Below are 14694 nucleotides of genomic sequence, written 5' to 3'. Positions count from 1 at the left end.
AACCATCAATGTGAATCCCATTGCAACAGCCTGGCAATGAGCTGCTCTAAAGCCACACCACAGAGTGGACAAATGGCTCTCAGCACTAATCATCACTCTAACTCTGAACCGAAATCTGTTACTGACTTAATGAAATCATTATGTAAATGAACCGTAACAGACATTTGCATGACATGAGTCAGTATTAACGTAAGCAATAAAGTCCCTAAAGAGCTCCAATTTGTGCTGAATTTTTTAAATTTGTGGCAGTGAATACCAATTTAACCCATGCGCCGTTTTAATATACGATATAAACACGTAAACACACATGAAGTTCCTGTATTAGAATAAAACGGAAAAACACAAGGATGTGAAACTCATATATTATTTATTCCATTTAAATATTTTTCCTCTTATACATTTTTTTTAATCTTAAATAATACAAATGCGCTGTGCTAGGACTAATTTCCAAGAATGCCCAGTACTTCCATGCTGCATTGAAATATATATCTGTATACACACGTACACCCACACACTCACGTCACCGAAGGAGCAAAGCGCTTGGTGAGTTTTGTACATCTTAGAATTAACCTCCCACTTCATCTAGACCCGTTCTGGAATAAAACTCTCTACTTATTCCATCCAGAACTTTCTACTATAGCAATGACAATTCACAATGCAAAGGAAGAGCAAAAATACTCAGTACTTGCTATGTAAGACTGTTTATGTAATCATGTTTACAATGTTTTGCTGCAACATAATGAAAAACAAGGATCATTTTCTATGAAAAGCCTGCTTTTTGTGTGTTAGTATAGAGGGTGAAATATTGGGATGCTGTAATGACACTGGATCATATAAAATGACTAACAGTTGGAAATATTACAGTGCTGCGATCTACTTTAAGCCAAATGATTCTCGCATGGACAACGAATGCCATGTCGTGACTCTATCGACTACATGCTAATCCACGTCGTCATTACATGCAGGGTAATGAGATTCAAAAGATCGACAGAAATGTACAACAGCACCTTGTGTACATCATTAATCTCTAGTGTTCCCATACCGAGTAGTTTTTTGCAATCACTGCAAACTATTCGTCATCTCCATACAGGCATGTTTGGATATGAAAAGCTGTTTTAACCATATCAAAGTCTTTTTTTTCCCCTCTACTCATAATTTAAAAAGAAGACTAGTACTTTCTTAGCTAACTGTAAAAAGTAAAATATTGTAATAAATGTTGTGCGTCAAGAAAATATGGTTGTAATGCAGTTGAAAATAAGACATCAGAACCAAGGTTTAGAAAAAGTGTGGGGACTGTATACACAATATACAAAAGATTTCATTCAATGACCCCTTCATCTCTAATAGCATTATAATCTTATTTTCAAAACCAACAGTATCTGTCAGCTGTGCTACCTACAACATAAACATTATATTGTCCGATTGCTGTTTCCCGAAATTAAAAAAAAAAAAAAAAGAACAAAAAGCAAATCTCACTACAAAGAAACAGTGGATGAAAAACTGAAAGGAAGTGATATGCATTCTTTCATGCTGTACATTTTGGCCTATACTGTCAAACATGGGTCTCTTATGCACTGACTGGAGTCATCTGCATACTATACTAGTACAGAAATCACATTTCTAGCTATCACAACAGTACACGTGTGACTGATATACACTCAGGTTTGTTTAATAGTAAGAGGAATGGATAGTTAATGACTTAAAACGTGGTGCATGTTAGCACTGAAGCACATTTGTCCTCATTTGTGAATGAAACCATAACGAGTATATGCTTGTTCGCGTCAAGGCTTTACATGAGAAGGAAGAAGAAGAAGAAGAAAAAAAAAAGGCATGTGTTTTTGTTTTTGGAAAACTCTCAGTTCCAGCTGCCTTATACTCTGTGTCACCTATGCTGAGTGTAGTGAATTAGATCAAAAGGTCTTAGCAGCCTTTTCCTAATAGCAGGAAATCACGCTTTGTCGAACGTTCGTAGTTACTTGATTCAGTAGAAGAAAACGACAGTCTTACATCATGCTTTTCTCTTCACAAAAATGGAAGGGCTCATTCCAGTTCAGTGGTCCAATGCACCCAGGTGATTGCGCTGCCTGGAAAATGTTGCAGCTTGTATTTTTTTTTTCTGGCCTTTCTAGTCTTCCTGAATTGACCTCGAGGTCAATTTTTTTCCCCCTTTTTCTTTTCTATCTCAGCAGGAAAGAGTGAGGGTCACTATAGTGCAATGAGACTCGTAAGGAATGGCTTTTTTAGCACAAACTGCTGCATGATACAAACCGAGCTAAGCTAAGGTAAAAAAGCAAAACAGCCATGAATGGGAGGATGAAAACCTCCTGTTGATTCTTTTTCATAGCAGACAACCTATAACTATTAAAGGCACAAAAAAAGACCATATGAAATAGCTTTTTTCATATCGATCTCATATATGAAACAAGCGTATCTAAAAGGTAACGCTGGGGAAAACCAATGGCACATACTGAAAGCAGAAGTGTGTGTGTGTGTGTGTGTGTGTGCGCAAGGCAATACTTTTCTATTCACACGCTTGGAGAACGGAACAGACTACCTCCCTTGGTTTGTACACTTGGAGACATTAATTCTCTCGGTTCTGTATTTACACATACAACAAATACACAGTATTTTTCCTCCATTTAAAGTCAGTAGCAGGTGAACGTTTCAGACGGAATCAAACTCCTGATTCTCTGAATGATAGATTAGTGCAAACTTATGATGGCCGGGGGGGGGGGGGGGGGGGGGGTACTCATATGTAGCGGCGCTGCGTGAAAGCTTTGGTTTCCTGGGAAGGCAGGCTGTGAGGAGGGGAGGCAGAACACTCTCTTTCTAAGGTGTAAGGCAGGTCCCTCACAAGCTATAGGAGGACGAGAGTTCGTGAAAGAAATCTCAGACTAATTGGTCAATTACAGCTAAATTACCCAACTGCTAGATGAGGAACTCTGGGGAATTTAGGCCACCAGAATACATCTATGGTCCTGCATGGTACGACAAATTGGTATATGATTGATTAAGAGTTGATTTGGGGAAGAGCAAGTACTCTTGGTCTTGTCTACTTAACTAGGGAACTCATTTTTAATTGCTCTAAAAATAAATATTTCCACCATATATCTATAAATAAATAACTCTACAGCCAATATGGGCACATTTATAGTCTATTTCATAATTTAAGGTACCCCTAATGTACCTACAGCTTTGATAGTTTTTCTTCCGCACACAAATGCAGCGACTATAAAATAGAACTATTGACAAGCCATATATATATAAGCAGTTTGATGGGGTTACAGATCACATATTGGCCATCAGATCGGTCCCAAGTTGTGCTCAAAACAGCATTACGCTAAATCACCAAACTAAAATAATTTCAGCTTGTACAAGTATGGAGTCTGGAAAGCACAGCTTCAGTTTTGACAGTCCTGTGGCCTTTCAGGAATTCCTTTGATTAGGATATTGATTGTGTCTTCACCTTATGGACTCTGGTTTTCAGTGTATGGCTCCATCATAGAAAACGTTTTTACTACTACCGCTACTGCAGGTTCTTGAGAAGGCGGCCGTAGCGGAAATCGTAAACATGGCGACAGACAAACACCAGGTCAGGGTCGATATCAGCGGGAACGCTGCGATGAGCTGGGATGGTGTAATCGCAAGCCGGAGGGACCAGGGGGGCACTTTTGGGACAACCCTCCTCGCGACGCTTCACCAAGGCACAAAATCTAAGGCAGCACAGATACACAGATGAGAAAGGATGCACGTAAAAATCTGTCTCACTACTGAAGTTACAGACACAGGACTTACCTGCAATATTGTGCTAATGTCAAGACGTAGCACTTATCCTCAATGCACGCGACACTGTTCTCGTCCTGGTGCCGGGAAGCAAAAATCTCGTTCTGAAATCCCACAGCACAGACACAAAGCTTTGATACTCAAATATTCACTACATCAACGAGAGCAGATAATCAGTGCAGCGAACACAGGTGTCCGATTTCAAAAGCACTCAAAGAGCAATGCAAGTCGGCTGGGGTTCCCCCCCTCCACACACGTAGCCACGGTCTCCAGGGCTTACTGAGTGCAGAAAGCTTGTGCTGCCTACTGCCTCTTTGAAACTCATAATCAAGGCAAGTCAAATGTTTACACTGCTTTCTCATGAAGAACCTCAACAAAGACTGATAAAGGCAACTCACCTCACAGTGCATGCTGGGATTGCGGCCCCCCTGAGTGTGCTCTGGACGGTAGTACCAAAACAAGCTCATCATCAGCTCCCCTGTGGAGAATCATATCACTTTTTAGTTTATCAGCCCGGTGCAGCAGTCGCTATAAATGACCCACCAGACAGTTAATGCGAGTTTTCCTGGTTCGCACTAGAGTGCTGCTTCCACCATAAATCATCATGTTTGTTTTTTGCTGCATTGGCTATCAAAATAAGTTAACTTCCCAGTACTTTCCGTATTTTACATGCACCAACGAGTGTGAATGTAGTGGTCCCTGTAGCGTTGTGGAATTGTAGATTAAATCTAGACAGAGAAAAAACAGTTTTAAATGTACTGGAGACTAGCTAACCTTCTGACAGACAACAGCCAATATAAATGCTAAAACAGGCCAAAGTAATATTAGTCTTAAAATTCCAGAAACTATGGAACATCGGTACTTCTTTCCCATGACCTCATTCGCCTCCTCTAAGTCTTACCACTGCAGCATCTTCCCACACAACACCTTGTCAGAGCCACGTGGATCATTTCGCTGCTACACTGTAATTACCAGAAACTGCTCCCCTAATTTTATATGCTTTCACCTGTTAGGCTTCCAGACACAGGGGTGTAATCATCCCATTGAGTTGAGGTGAGGTGCTACTCAGCTACTGTGATGGATTATCGCAGCAGTGTAGAATTTTTTGGGGTGGGAATGCTCGCTTGTCTCGTGTTCCGATTACAATTCGGAGGCTTGCAATTCGATTATGAGCAGATTCTCGACACGTCCCGATTTCTATTTTCTATAGTAATCAATCAGGTGATTTAACTCATTTTATGTGTGGCAAAGGACATCCATGAATCGCAGGTTAATGTCACTTGACCTGCATTTCTCATCAACTTCATTACTTGAGCTTACGTGTTGCTGTACAGTAAGATGGTCTGTGAAGAACTGCTGGAATGGGATATTGTACCTTCGGCTATAAGGTGTGTAGGAGCAAAACAAAAGCCTTGGTTTTCCATGACTGATTAAGAGCACAGATCCGTAGCTATTGTGATAACTAAATCTATATTTTTCACCTGATCAGTGTTGAGTGCCAACTTTGATAGGAGTGCCTAGTCAAGGGTTTCTTGGTTAGCCACAACCGTTTTTCCTGCTAATGTTGCTCCACGTGGAAATTTATTTCATCTTGGAGTAACAGATCTTGCAAATCACCAAGGTTTAATCAAGGCCTTTCTTACAATCTGCCTCACAAAACCAACAGGAAAAAAAAAAGAAGGTGCTGGTTTGAGTTGCCACAAATGTTCTTTATTACCTCCAATATCTCCAATGACATCTCTTCCTCATTCGCATTTTAAATGTAAATACACTGCTGTCTAGCATTACGTCTATGCAGCTACACAGCTTCTAGAAAAACAATATTTTTTTAAAGAGTTGAGAATCATGTTTTTAACAATCGACCCTTAAGAATCTTTCACGAAAGCATTGCATTTCCCTCACCCCTAAGTATTTCTGATTTGACTTCTACGTCCTTCAGAGCGAGTGGAGTTTTCCCCCTTTGCTTATTTCCTTGCAGACTAATAGCAACATTAGCACTTTATGACTGTGACCTCATGAGTGCAGTTTGTTCTGCCAGGCCCCAACAGAGCTGGACGACAGACAGGATCAATCCCAAACTTGTTTGGGATCTGAACATCTGCGACAGGCACTTACAGAGCCCCGTATAATACCGCTCTATGTTCATCACCTTCATCTGGCGCTGCACGGCTCTGGACAGGAGTGAAGCAAACAGCAGATATGGATGTGGAGCCTGCTAGGAAGAAAGTGATAAGGACCTTAGCCAGGTTTCAGCAACAGGAACAAAATAAGGCAAAAGACTCCTCTGAGCAGTCTCATGAAAGAGGAGAGACTGACAGCGGGCATGGATCAAATGGTAGCCCAGTTGTTAAGATGTTGGACTTCTGAACGGAAGGTCGTGAGTTCAAATCAGCACCGCCAAGCTGCCATTGCTGGGCCCTTGAGCAAGGCCCTTCACCCTCAACTATATAACCCAGTTATATAAATGAGATAACTGTAACTCGCTCTGGATAAAGGCATCTGCCAAATGCCATAAAGGTAAAATTTAAATGTCAAATGCAAGATCTGTTAGTGGTGAACAAACATGATTGGTTTGTAACCATGGATCTGAAGGATACATATTTAGGTCACTCTGCTTACATGGAAACAGTTGGAATGCTTATCAGTTGTGGGTCCTTCTCTCTGGTTTAGCTTTGGCATCCAGGAGGTAAATGAAATGTGAGGTTTGCCCTTGAGCCCCTGAAATGCCAGGGTCTATCTAGGAGTATGCCCCTATCTGGGCAATTGGCTGCTGTGTGGATGATCCCAATAAGTAACAAGCCAGGCAGAGCTCCTGATCTTTGTGTAGAAGCGCTGTCATTCACAAGAGCCGCCATTTGACGCATACAAACTGTACAGTTCATAGATATGAAGCTTGACTTGCTGGTTATTCACGGCTTTCTGAAGGAAGACAGGAAATTATGAGTGGCCACACACGAGCAGTGTGAACATACAGATTTTCAACATCTGGCAGGGATGTTGATAGCAATAACCCTTGTGGCAAAACTGGGAATACTGCACCACAGACCAGGGTTAAATGCTTTGGGTTAAATGCTCGGCAACTGCAAACCATACTGCAGTATTGGTGACAAGAGAAAGCGTCCAGGCACTGAGGTATTGGACCATGGATTTTCCTTTGAGGTATGATAATAATGATTATGAGTCTTTATTGGTCACATATACATTAGAGCACAGTGAAATTCTTTTCTTCGCATACCCCAGCATGCCAGGAAGCTGGGGTCGCAGCGCAGGGTCAGCCATGATACAGCACCCCTGGAGCAGAGAGGGTCAAGGGCCTTGCTCAAGGGCCCAACAGTGGCAGTTTGGGGCTTGAACCCCGACCTTCCGATCAGTAACCCAGAGCCTTAACCGCCAAGCCACCACTGCACTTACTGTAATTTCCGGACTATAAGCCGCTACTTTTTTCACACGCTTTGAACACTGCGGCTTAAACAATGATGCGGCTAATTTATGGATTTTTACGGGCTAACGAGCTTACCAATGAAATTACCGAACAGGTCACAGTCGACCAATGAAACTGTTCGAATTAAATCAAACGCACTCACACTAAATTCTTCAGATCAGTCATTTTGCGCTTCATGCACACACCCTTATCATGGAAAACACACGAAGAAATGCATATGATGCAGCTTTCAAGTTAAAGGCAATCGATCTGGCTGTCGAAGAAGGAAATAGCATGCGAGGAGCAACTTTTACTCAAGTCTGCCAGTGGATCCTAACAGCGTGGAGCAGTGTCAAAAAATCTATCACCAGCGGGTTTCGAAAGGCTGGACTGCTGTGTGATGAAGAGGACAGCACAAGCTCAAGGGCGAATTTGCCTCGAGACGTAAGTGACATTGAGAGCGACAACAAAAGAGAGACTGAGGAAGTGTGTGACAAAGTACCGGTAATTCTGAGGCTGTTCAATTCTGACACTGAAGAAGACGACTTTAGTGGTTTTAGTGCGCAGGAGGAAGATGAAGATAGCGATCAATGACTTTTCCTGGTAGGCAACTGTATTTTTTATTTTTTTAACCAGCCGTGTTACAGGCACTGTTCGGAATAAAGCATTTACGGTACGTATTTAATTAAAAGTTTAAAAAAAATCTCTGTGTAACATCTTTCTGTGTACATATCTCATGTTTACAACGTGGACACCTGCGGCTTATAGACAAGTGCGGCCTATATACAGTATCTCACAAAAGTGAGTACACCCCACACATTTTTGTAAATATTTGATTATATCTTTTCATGTGACAACACTGAAGAAATGACACTTCGCTACAATGTAAAGTAGTGAGTGTACAGCTTGTGTAACAGTGTAAATTTGCTGTCCCCTCAAAATAACTCAACACACAGCCATTAATGTCTAAACCGCTGGCAACAAAAGTGAGTACACCCCTAAGTGAAAATGTCCAAATTGGGCCCAAAATGTCAAAATTTTGTGTGGCCACCATTATTTTCTAGCACTGCCTTAACCCTCTTGGGCATGGAGCTCACCAGAGCTTCACATGTTGCCACTGGAGTCCTCTTCCACTTCTCCATAACGACATCACAGAGCTGGTGGATGTTAGAGGCATTGTGCTCTTCCACCTTCCGTTTGAGAATGCCCCACAGATGCTCAATGGGGTTTAGTCCATCACCTTCACCCTCAGCTTCTTTAGCAAGGCAGTGGTCATCTTGGAGTTGTGTTTGGGGTCGTTATCATGCTGGAATACTGCCCTGCAGCCCAGTCTCCGAAGGGAGGGGATCATGCTCTGCTTCAGTGTGTCACAGTACATGTTGGCATTCATGGTTCCCTCAATGAACTGTAGCTCCCCAGTGCCGGCAGCACTCATGCAGCCCCAGACCATGACACTCCCACCACCACGCTTGACTGTAGGCAAGACACACTTGTCTTTGTACTCCTAACCTGGTTGCCGCCAAACATGTTTGACACCATCTGAACCAAATAAGATTATCTTGGTCTCATAATCCATGTCCTTAGTCTGCTTGTCTTCAGCAAACTGTTTGCGGACTTTCTTGTGCATCATCTTTAGAAGAGGCTTCCTTCTGGGATGACAGCCATGCAGACCAATTTGATGTAGTGTGCAGCGTATGGTCTGAGCACTGACAGGCTGACCCCCCACCCCTTCAACCTCTGCAGCAATGCTGGCAGCACTCATACAGTGAGGGAAAAAAGTATTTGATCCCCTGCTGATTTTGTATGTTTACCCACTGACAAAGAAATGATCAGTCTATAATTTTAATGGTAGATTTATTTGAACAGTGAGAGACAGAATAACAACAAAAAAATCCAGAAAAACGCACATCAAAAATGTTATAAATTGATTTGCATTTTAATGAGGGAAATAAGTATTTGACCCCTCTGCAAAACATGACTTAGTACTTGGTTTAAAAACCCTTGTTGGCAATCACAGAGGTCAGACGTTTCTTGTAATTGGCCACCAGGTTTGCACACATCTCAGGAGGGATTTTGTCCCACTCCTCTTTGCAGATCTTCTCCAAGTCATTAAGGTTTCGAGGCTGACGTTTGGCAACTCGAACCTTCAGCTCCCTCCACAGATTTTCTATGGGATTAAGGTCTGGAGACTGCCTAGGTCACTCCAGGACCTTAATGTGCTTCTTCTTGAGCCACCCCTTTGTTGCCTTGGCCGTGTGTTTTGGGTCATTGTCATGCTGGAATATCCATCCACGACCCATTTTCAATGCCCTGTCTGAGGGAAGGAGGTTTTCACCCAAGATTTGACGGTACATGGCCCTGTCCATCGTCCCTTTGATGCGGTGAAGTTGTTCTGTCCCCTTAGCAGAAAAAAAACCCCAAAGCATAATGTTTCCACCTCCATGTTTGACGGTGGGGATGGTGTTCCAGGGGTCATAGGCAGCATTCCTCCTCCTCCAAACACGGCGAGTTGAGTTGATGCCAAAGAGCTCCATTTTGGTCTCATCTGACCACAACACTTTCACCCAGTTGTCCTCTGAATCATTCAGATGTTCATTGGCAAACTTCAGACAGGCATGTATATGTGTTTTCTTGAGCAGCGGACCTTGCGCGCGCTGCAGGATTTCAGTCCTTCACGGCGTAGTGTGTTACCGATTGTTTTCTTGGTGACTATGCTCCCAGCTGCCTTGAGATCATTGACAAGATCCTCCCGTGTAGTTCTGGGCTGATTCCTCACTGTTCTCATGATCAATGCAACTCCACGAGGTGAGATCTTGCATGGAGCCCCAGGCCGAGGGAGATTGACAGTTCTTTTGTGCTTCTTCCATTTGCGAATAATCGCACCAACTGTTGTCACCTTCTCACCAAGCTGCTTGGCAATGGTCTTGTAGCCCATTCCAGACTTGTGTAGGTCTACAATCTTGTCCCTGACATCCTTGGAGAGCTCTTTGGTCTTGGCCATGGTGGAGAGTTTGGAATATGACTGATTGATTGCTTCTGTGGACAGGTGTCTTTTATACAGGTAACAAACTGATATTAGGAGCACTCCCTTTAAGAGTGTGCTCCTAATCTCAGCTCGTTACCTGTATAAAAGACACCTGGGAGCCAGAAATCTTTCTGATTGAGAGGGGGTCAAATACTTTTTTCCCTCATTAAAATGCAAATTAATTTATAAAATTTTTGACATGCGTTTTTCTGGATTTTTTTGTTGTTATTCTGTCTCTCACTGTTCAAATACAACTACCATTAAAATTATAGACTGATCATTTCTTTGTCAGTGGGCAAACGTACAAAATCAGCAGGGGATCAAATACTTTTTTCCCTCACTGTACGTCTATTCATTGAGGGAACCATGAATGCCAACATGTACTGTGACATACTGAAGCAGAACATGATCAGTATGCAGTATTCCAGCATGATAACGACCCCAAACAAACCTCCAAGACGACCACTGCCTTGCTAAAGAAGCTGAGGGTGAAGGTGATGGTCTGGCCAAGCATGTCTCCAGACCTAAACCCTATTGAGCATCTGTGGGGCATCCTCAAACGGAAGGTGGAGGAGCAAAAGCTCTCTAACATCCACCAGCTCCGTGATGTCGTCATGGAGGAGTGGAAGAGGACTCCAGTGGCAACCTGTGAAGCTCTGGTGAACTCCTGGCCCAAGAGGGTTAAGGCAGTGCTGGAAAATAATGGTGGCCACACAAAATATTGACATTTTGGGCCCAATTTGGACATTTTCACTTAGGGTGTACTCACTTTTGTTGCCAGTGGTTTAGACATTAATGGCTGTGTGTTGAGTTATTTTGAGGAGACAGCAAATTTACACTGTTATACAATCTGTACACTCACTACTTTACATTGTAGCAAAGTGTCATTTCTTCAGTGTTGTCACATGAAAAGATATAATCAAATATTTACAAAAATGGGAGGGGTGTACTCACTTTTGTGAGATACTGTATGTACAAAATTTTTTTTCTTTTTAAAGTTAGTGGGTGCGGCTTATATTCAGGTGCGCTCAATAGTCCGAAAATTACGGTAGGTGTTCCTCCTGCAATGAGGAAAATAGTAACAGATGCCTCCCAGCAAAGCTGGGGTAGGGATCATATGGGAAAAACTTGAAAGTGAAAGGAGGATGGAACACAAGGCTCAACATCAGCATATCAACGTCCTGGAAAGGAAAGCTGTGTAGCTACTACTGCAACAAAAAAAAAAAAAATCCAGGAACCCCTAAAAAAAGATCACATGTACTAAAACGTACCGACAGCACCATAGTGGGATTGTATATGAACCACCAAAATCTCAAACAATGCTGATGTGGGCATAAAAGCAAGTGTTGAGGTATGTGAAAAATAAACTCTGAACGTCAGCACAGGTGGGCAGTACACCTCGTGTCTCAGAGAGAGATGTATACCTATTAGGCTGATATAATCCAACAGAAAGGCAGAGCCCATTATGACTAACAGACAAGGCAGAGACATAGGCTTTGTGCCAGAATGCATTAGCAGACGACGGACACTGTAAACATGTTTTAGAGTTGATTAGAAGAGTCTCTTGTTGGGTCTACTCGAAAAGTATATGTGGCAGCACTGGCTGTGCACCGGGGACAGATTTTGTTTTTGCTGGGAGCACACAAACTAGTCAAAAGATTTCTTAAAAGGTTTGAAATGTCTCTGACCCTCACACAAAAAGTGCGATATGGATTTTGGTATTAAGCAGCTTGAGCAACTTGTGAACCAGTGGAAAGTGCAGACATAAAGTGGTTTTCGCTTAACAACTTTTTTACTAGTCAACACAAGTAGGCAATTTGTGTGTGTTATACTGATTGGCATGCAGTTCTGCATTGGAGATGTATCAAACCTGCCAAAGATGTTGATGCCACAGTATATCAATAAACACATCAACTAGGCATGAGTCAGAATATTGTTGCCTCAAATATCACAATACAACATAGTGGTGAGACGAATTTGCTGCTCATATCACGTATTGCGATATTTCCGTTTAATATTCATTATGAGCTCTACCTCTTCTTACACACTAGGCCAGAGGTAGCAGCATACAGAGCAGCTTGCAAGTGGGAACCTAACAGTCTCAAAGCATACTTACTTAATAGTCCAAAAAGTTAAGCTAATCAGAAGGAACACAAGCCTCACAGGACAAGTCCGACCCGCAGCCTCTTTTCATTTGACCCACATGAACTTGGAAAAAATAATACTTAAACAGTCTGTAGTGCAGTAGTGCTCAACGTTTTCACACTATCCAGAATTCATAGCAGAGCCATACCATAGCACTCTTGTTTCTATCATGGCATGACACAGTAGCAGTGAAGACACTACTATATTATTTAGCCTAATCATTTAAGGCATCATCTAATCATTTAATCTCCCGCCGAACAGTTGTTCCATATTAATAACATTGTCATGAAATACATTTAGGACACTGAAAAAGATTAAAATAACATTAACAATTGGGGGAAATGACACCTTACAGTGCCCTCCACTAATATTGGCACCCGTGGTAAATATGAGCAATGAAGGCTGTGAAAAATTGTCTTTATTTTTTAACCTTTTGTTAAAAAAAATAAATAAATCACAAAAGTACTCTGCTCTCTTGGATATCAACCAAAACATAGGTTTATCAAAAAAATAATCTTTGTTAAATATAGGTGTGCAATAATTATTGACACCCCTATGAATTCATATGAGAAAAATTTTTTTTTGAAGTATATTCCCACTGATATTTTTACACACTCCTGGGTGACTAGGAACATTGTTCAACCATGACTTCCTGTTTCACAGGGATATAAACATGAGGTAACACATAGACCAAATTCCCTTAGTCATTCATAGCAATAGGTAAGACGAAGGCATATAGCTGTGATGTGCAGCAGAAGGTTGTTGAGCTTCACAAAATAGGAAGTGACTATAAGAAAATAGTACAAGCATTGAAAATGCTCATTTCCACCATCAGGGCAATAATTAAGAAGTTCCAGTCAACTGGAAATGTTATGAATCAACCTGGAATTGAAAGTGTGTCTATATTGTCTTAACGCACTGTGAAGAGGATGGTTTGAGTGGCCAAAAAATCTCCAAGGATCACAGCTGGAGAATTGCATAAATTAGTTGCATCTTGGGATCAGAAAGTCTCCAAAACTACAATCTGAAGTCACCTACATCACCACAAGTTGTTTGGAAGAGTTTCAAGAAAAAAGCCTCTACTCTCATCCAAAAACAAACTCAAGCGTCTTCAGTTTGCCAGACACTACTGGAACTTCAAATGGGATCGGGTTCTATGGTCAGATGAAACCAAAATAGAGCTTTTTCGCAATAAACAAAAAAAGCTAGCCATATGGAGAAGTACCTCATGCCCACGGTTAAATATGGCGTTGACTCTTTAATGTTTTGGGGCTGTTTTTCTGCCAGAGGACCTGAACATTTTGTTAGGATACATGGCATCATGGACTCAAATATCAACAGATATTAAATGAAAACCTGACTGCCTCTGCCAGAAACCTTAAAATTGGCCATGGTTGGATCTTTCAGCGGGACAATGTTCCAAAACATACATCAAAATCAACACAAAAATGGTTTACTGACCACAAAAACAAGGTCTTGCCATGACCCTCCCAGTCCCCTGACTTGAACCCCATAGAAAACCTGTGGGGTGAACTGAAGAGGAGATTCCACCAGCATGGACCTCGAAATTTGAAGGATCTGGAGAGATTCTGTATGGAGGAATGGCCTCAGATCCCTTGCCATGTATTCTCCAACCTCATCAGGTATTATAGGAGAAGTTATATTACCTTACAGTTACCTTGGCAAAGGGAGGTAGCACAAAGTATTGACTAAAAGAGTGCCAAACAAAGACATTTTTAGAAGCCTGCGTTGTGTTTCCATGAGAGCAGAGTATTTTTGTGAATATTTTTAACAAAAGATCAAAAGGTTAAACAATAAAGACAAGTTTTCACAGCCAATATTAGTGGAGGGCACTGTATATGTTAATCCTGATCTACATTTCTTACAATAGTGTGTATTTATTTTGCAGTGGATTGATTTGTTTTCGTTACAAAATAAATGTATTAAATCTTTTTTATTTTGTGTCAATATCGTCTCGTGAATCCTGTATCCAGATATGTCTCATATCGTGGGTTTAGTGTATCGTTTCATGCCTACTATCAACCTATTTACAGATGACAACATGCCCAGGCCTGCCCAGTGTCAATTAAGGGCTCTCAAGCACTCTGTGGAAGTGACGACAGCTGACGGGTCACTGAGTTTATGTGCTTTGAGGAGCACTACTCTATAAAGACAAGTTTGCTCATTGGGTAATGGAAGTCATTGTGTGGGTGTATTTGGATGCAAGTCTTCAACTGAATGCCACTCAAGTCTTTATGCTACCACCTGAACACCACGAAGAGAAGAAGTGTCTCTTACAGACATTTGCAGCAATATGAAG

General features: G+C 41.7%; 1 protein-coding gene across 5 annotated transcripts in view; it reads right to left on the bottom strand.

Annotated features, from left to right (window-relative positions):
- Window positions 1-2737: 2737 nt before the first annotated feature.
- The window catches only part of bahd1 (bromo adjacent homology domain containing 1), a 56624-nt gene continuing 44667 nt past the window's right edge, over window positions 2738-14694 (bottom strand). For all 5 annotated transcript variants that reach the window (XM_053633780.1, XM_053633783.1, XM_053633784.1 and 2 more), the window contains exons 5-7: window positions 4182-4261; window positions 3796-3887; window positions 2738-3713 (exon numbers count right to left, since the gene is read on the bottom strand). In XM_053633780.1, coding sequence (XP_053489755.1) covers window positions 3527-3713; window positions 3796-3887; window positions 4182-4261 — 359 coding nt within the window. In that variant the 3' untranslated portion in view covers window positions 2738-3526. The remainder of the gene's footprint in view (window positions 3714-3795; window positions 3888-4181; window positions 4262-14694) is intronic.

The sequence above is a fragment of the Ictalurus furcatus genome, chromosome 9 (genome assembly GCF_023375685.1).
Source record: "Ictalurus furcatus strain D&B chromosome 9, Billie_1.0, whole genome shotgun sequence".
Lineage (NCBI taxonomy): Eukaryota > Metazoa > Chordata > Actinopteri > Siluriformes > Ictaluridae > Ictalurus > Ictalurus furcatus.
Note: the sequence above shows the minus strand (reverse complement) of the source record. Positions and strands in the feature narration are given on the sequence as shown.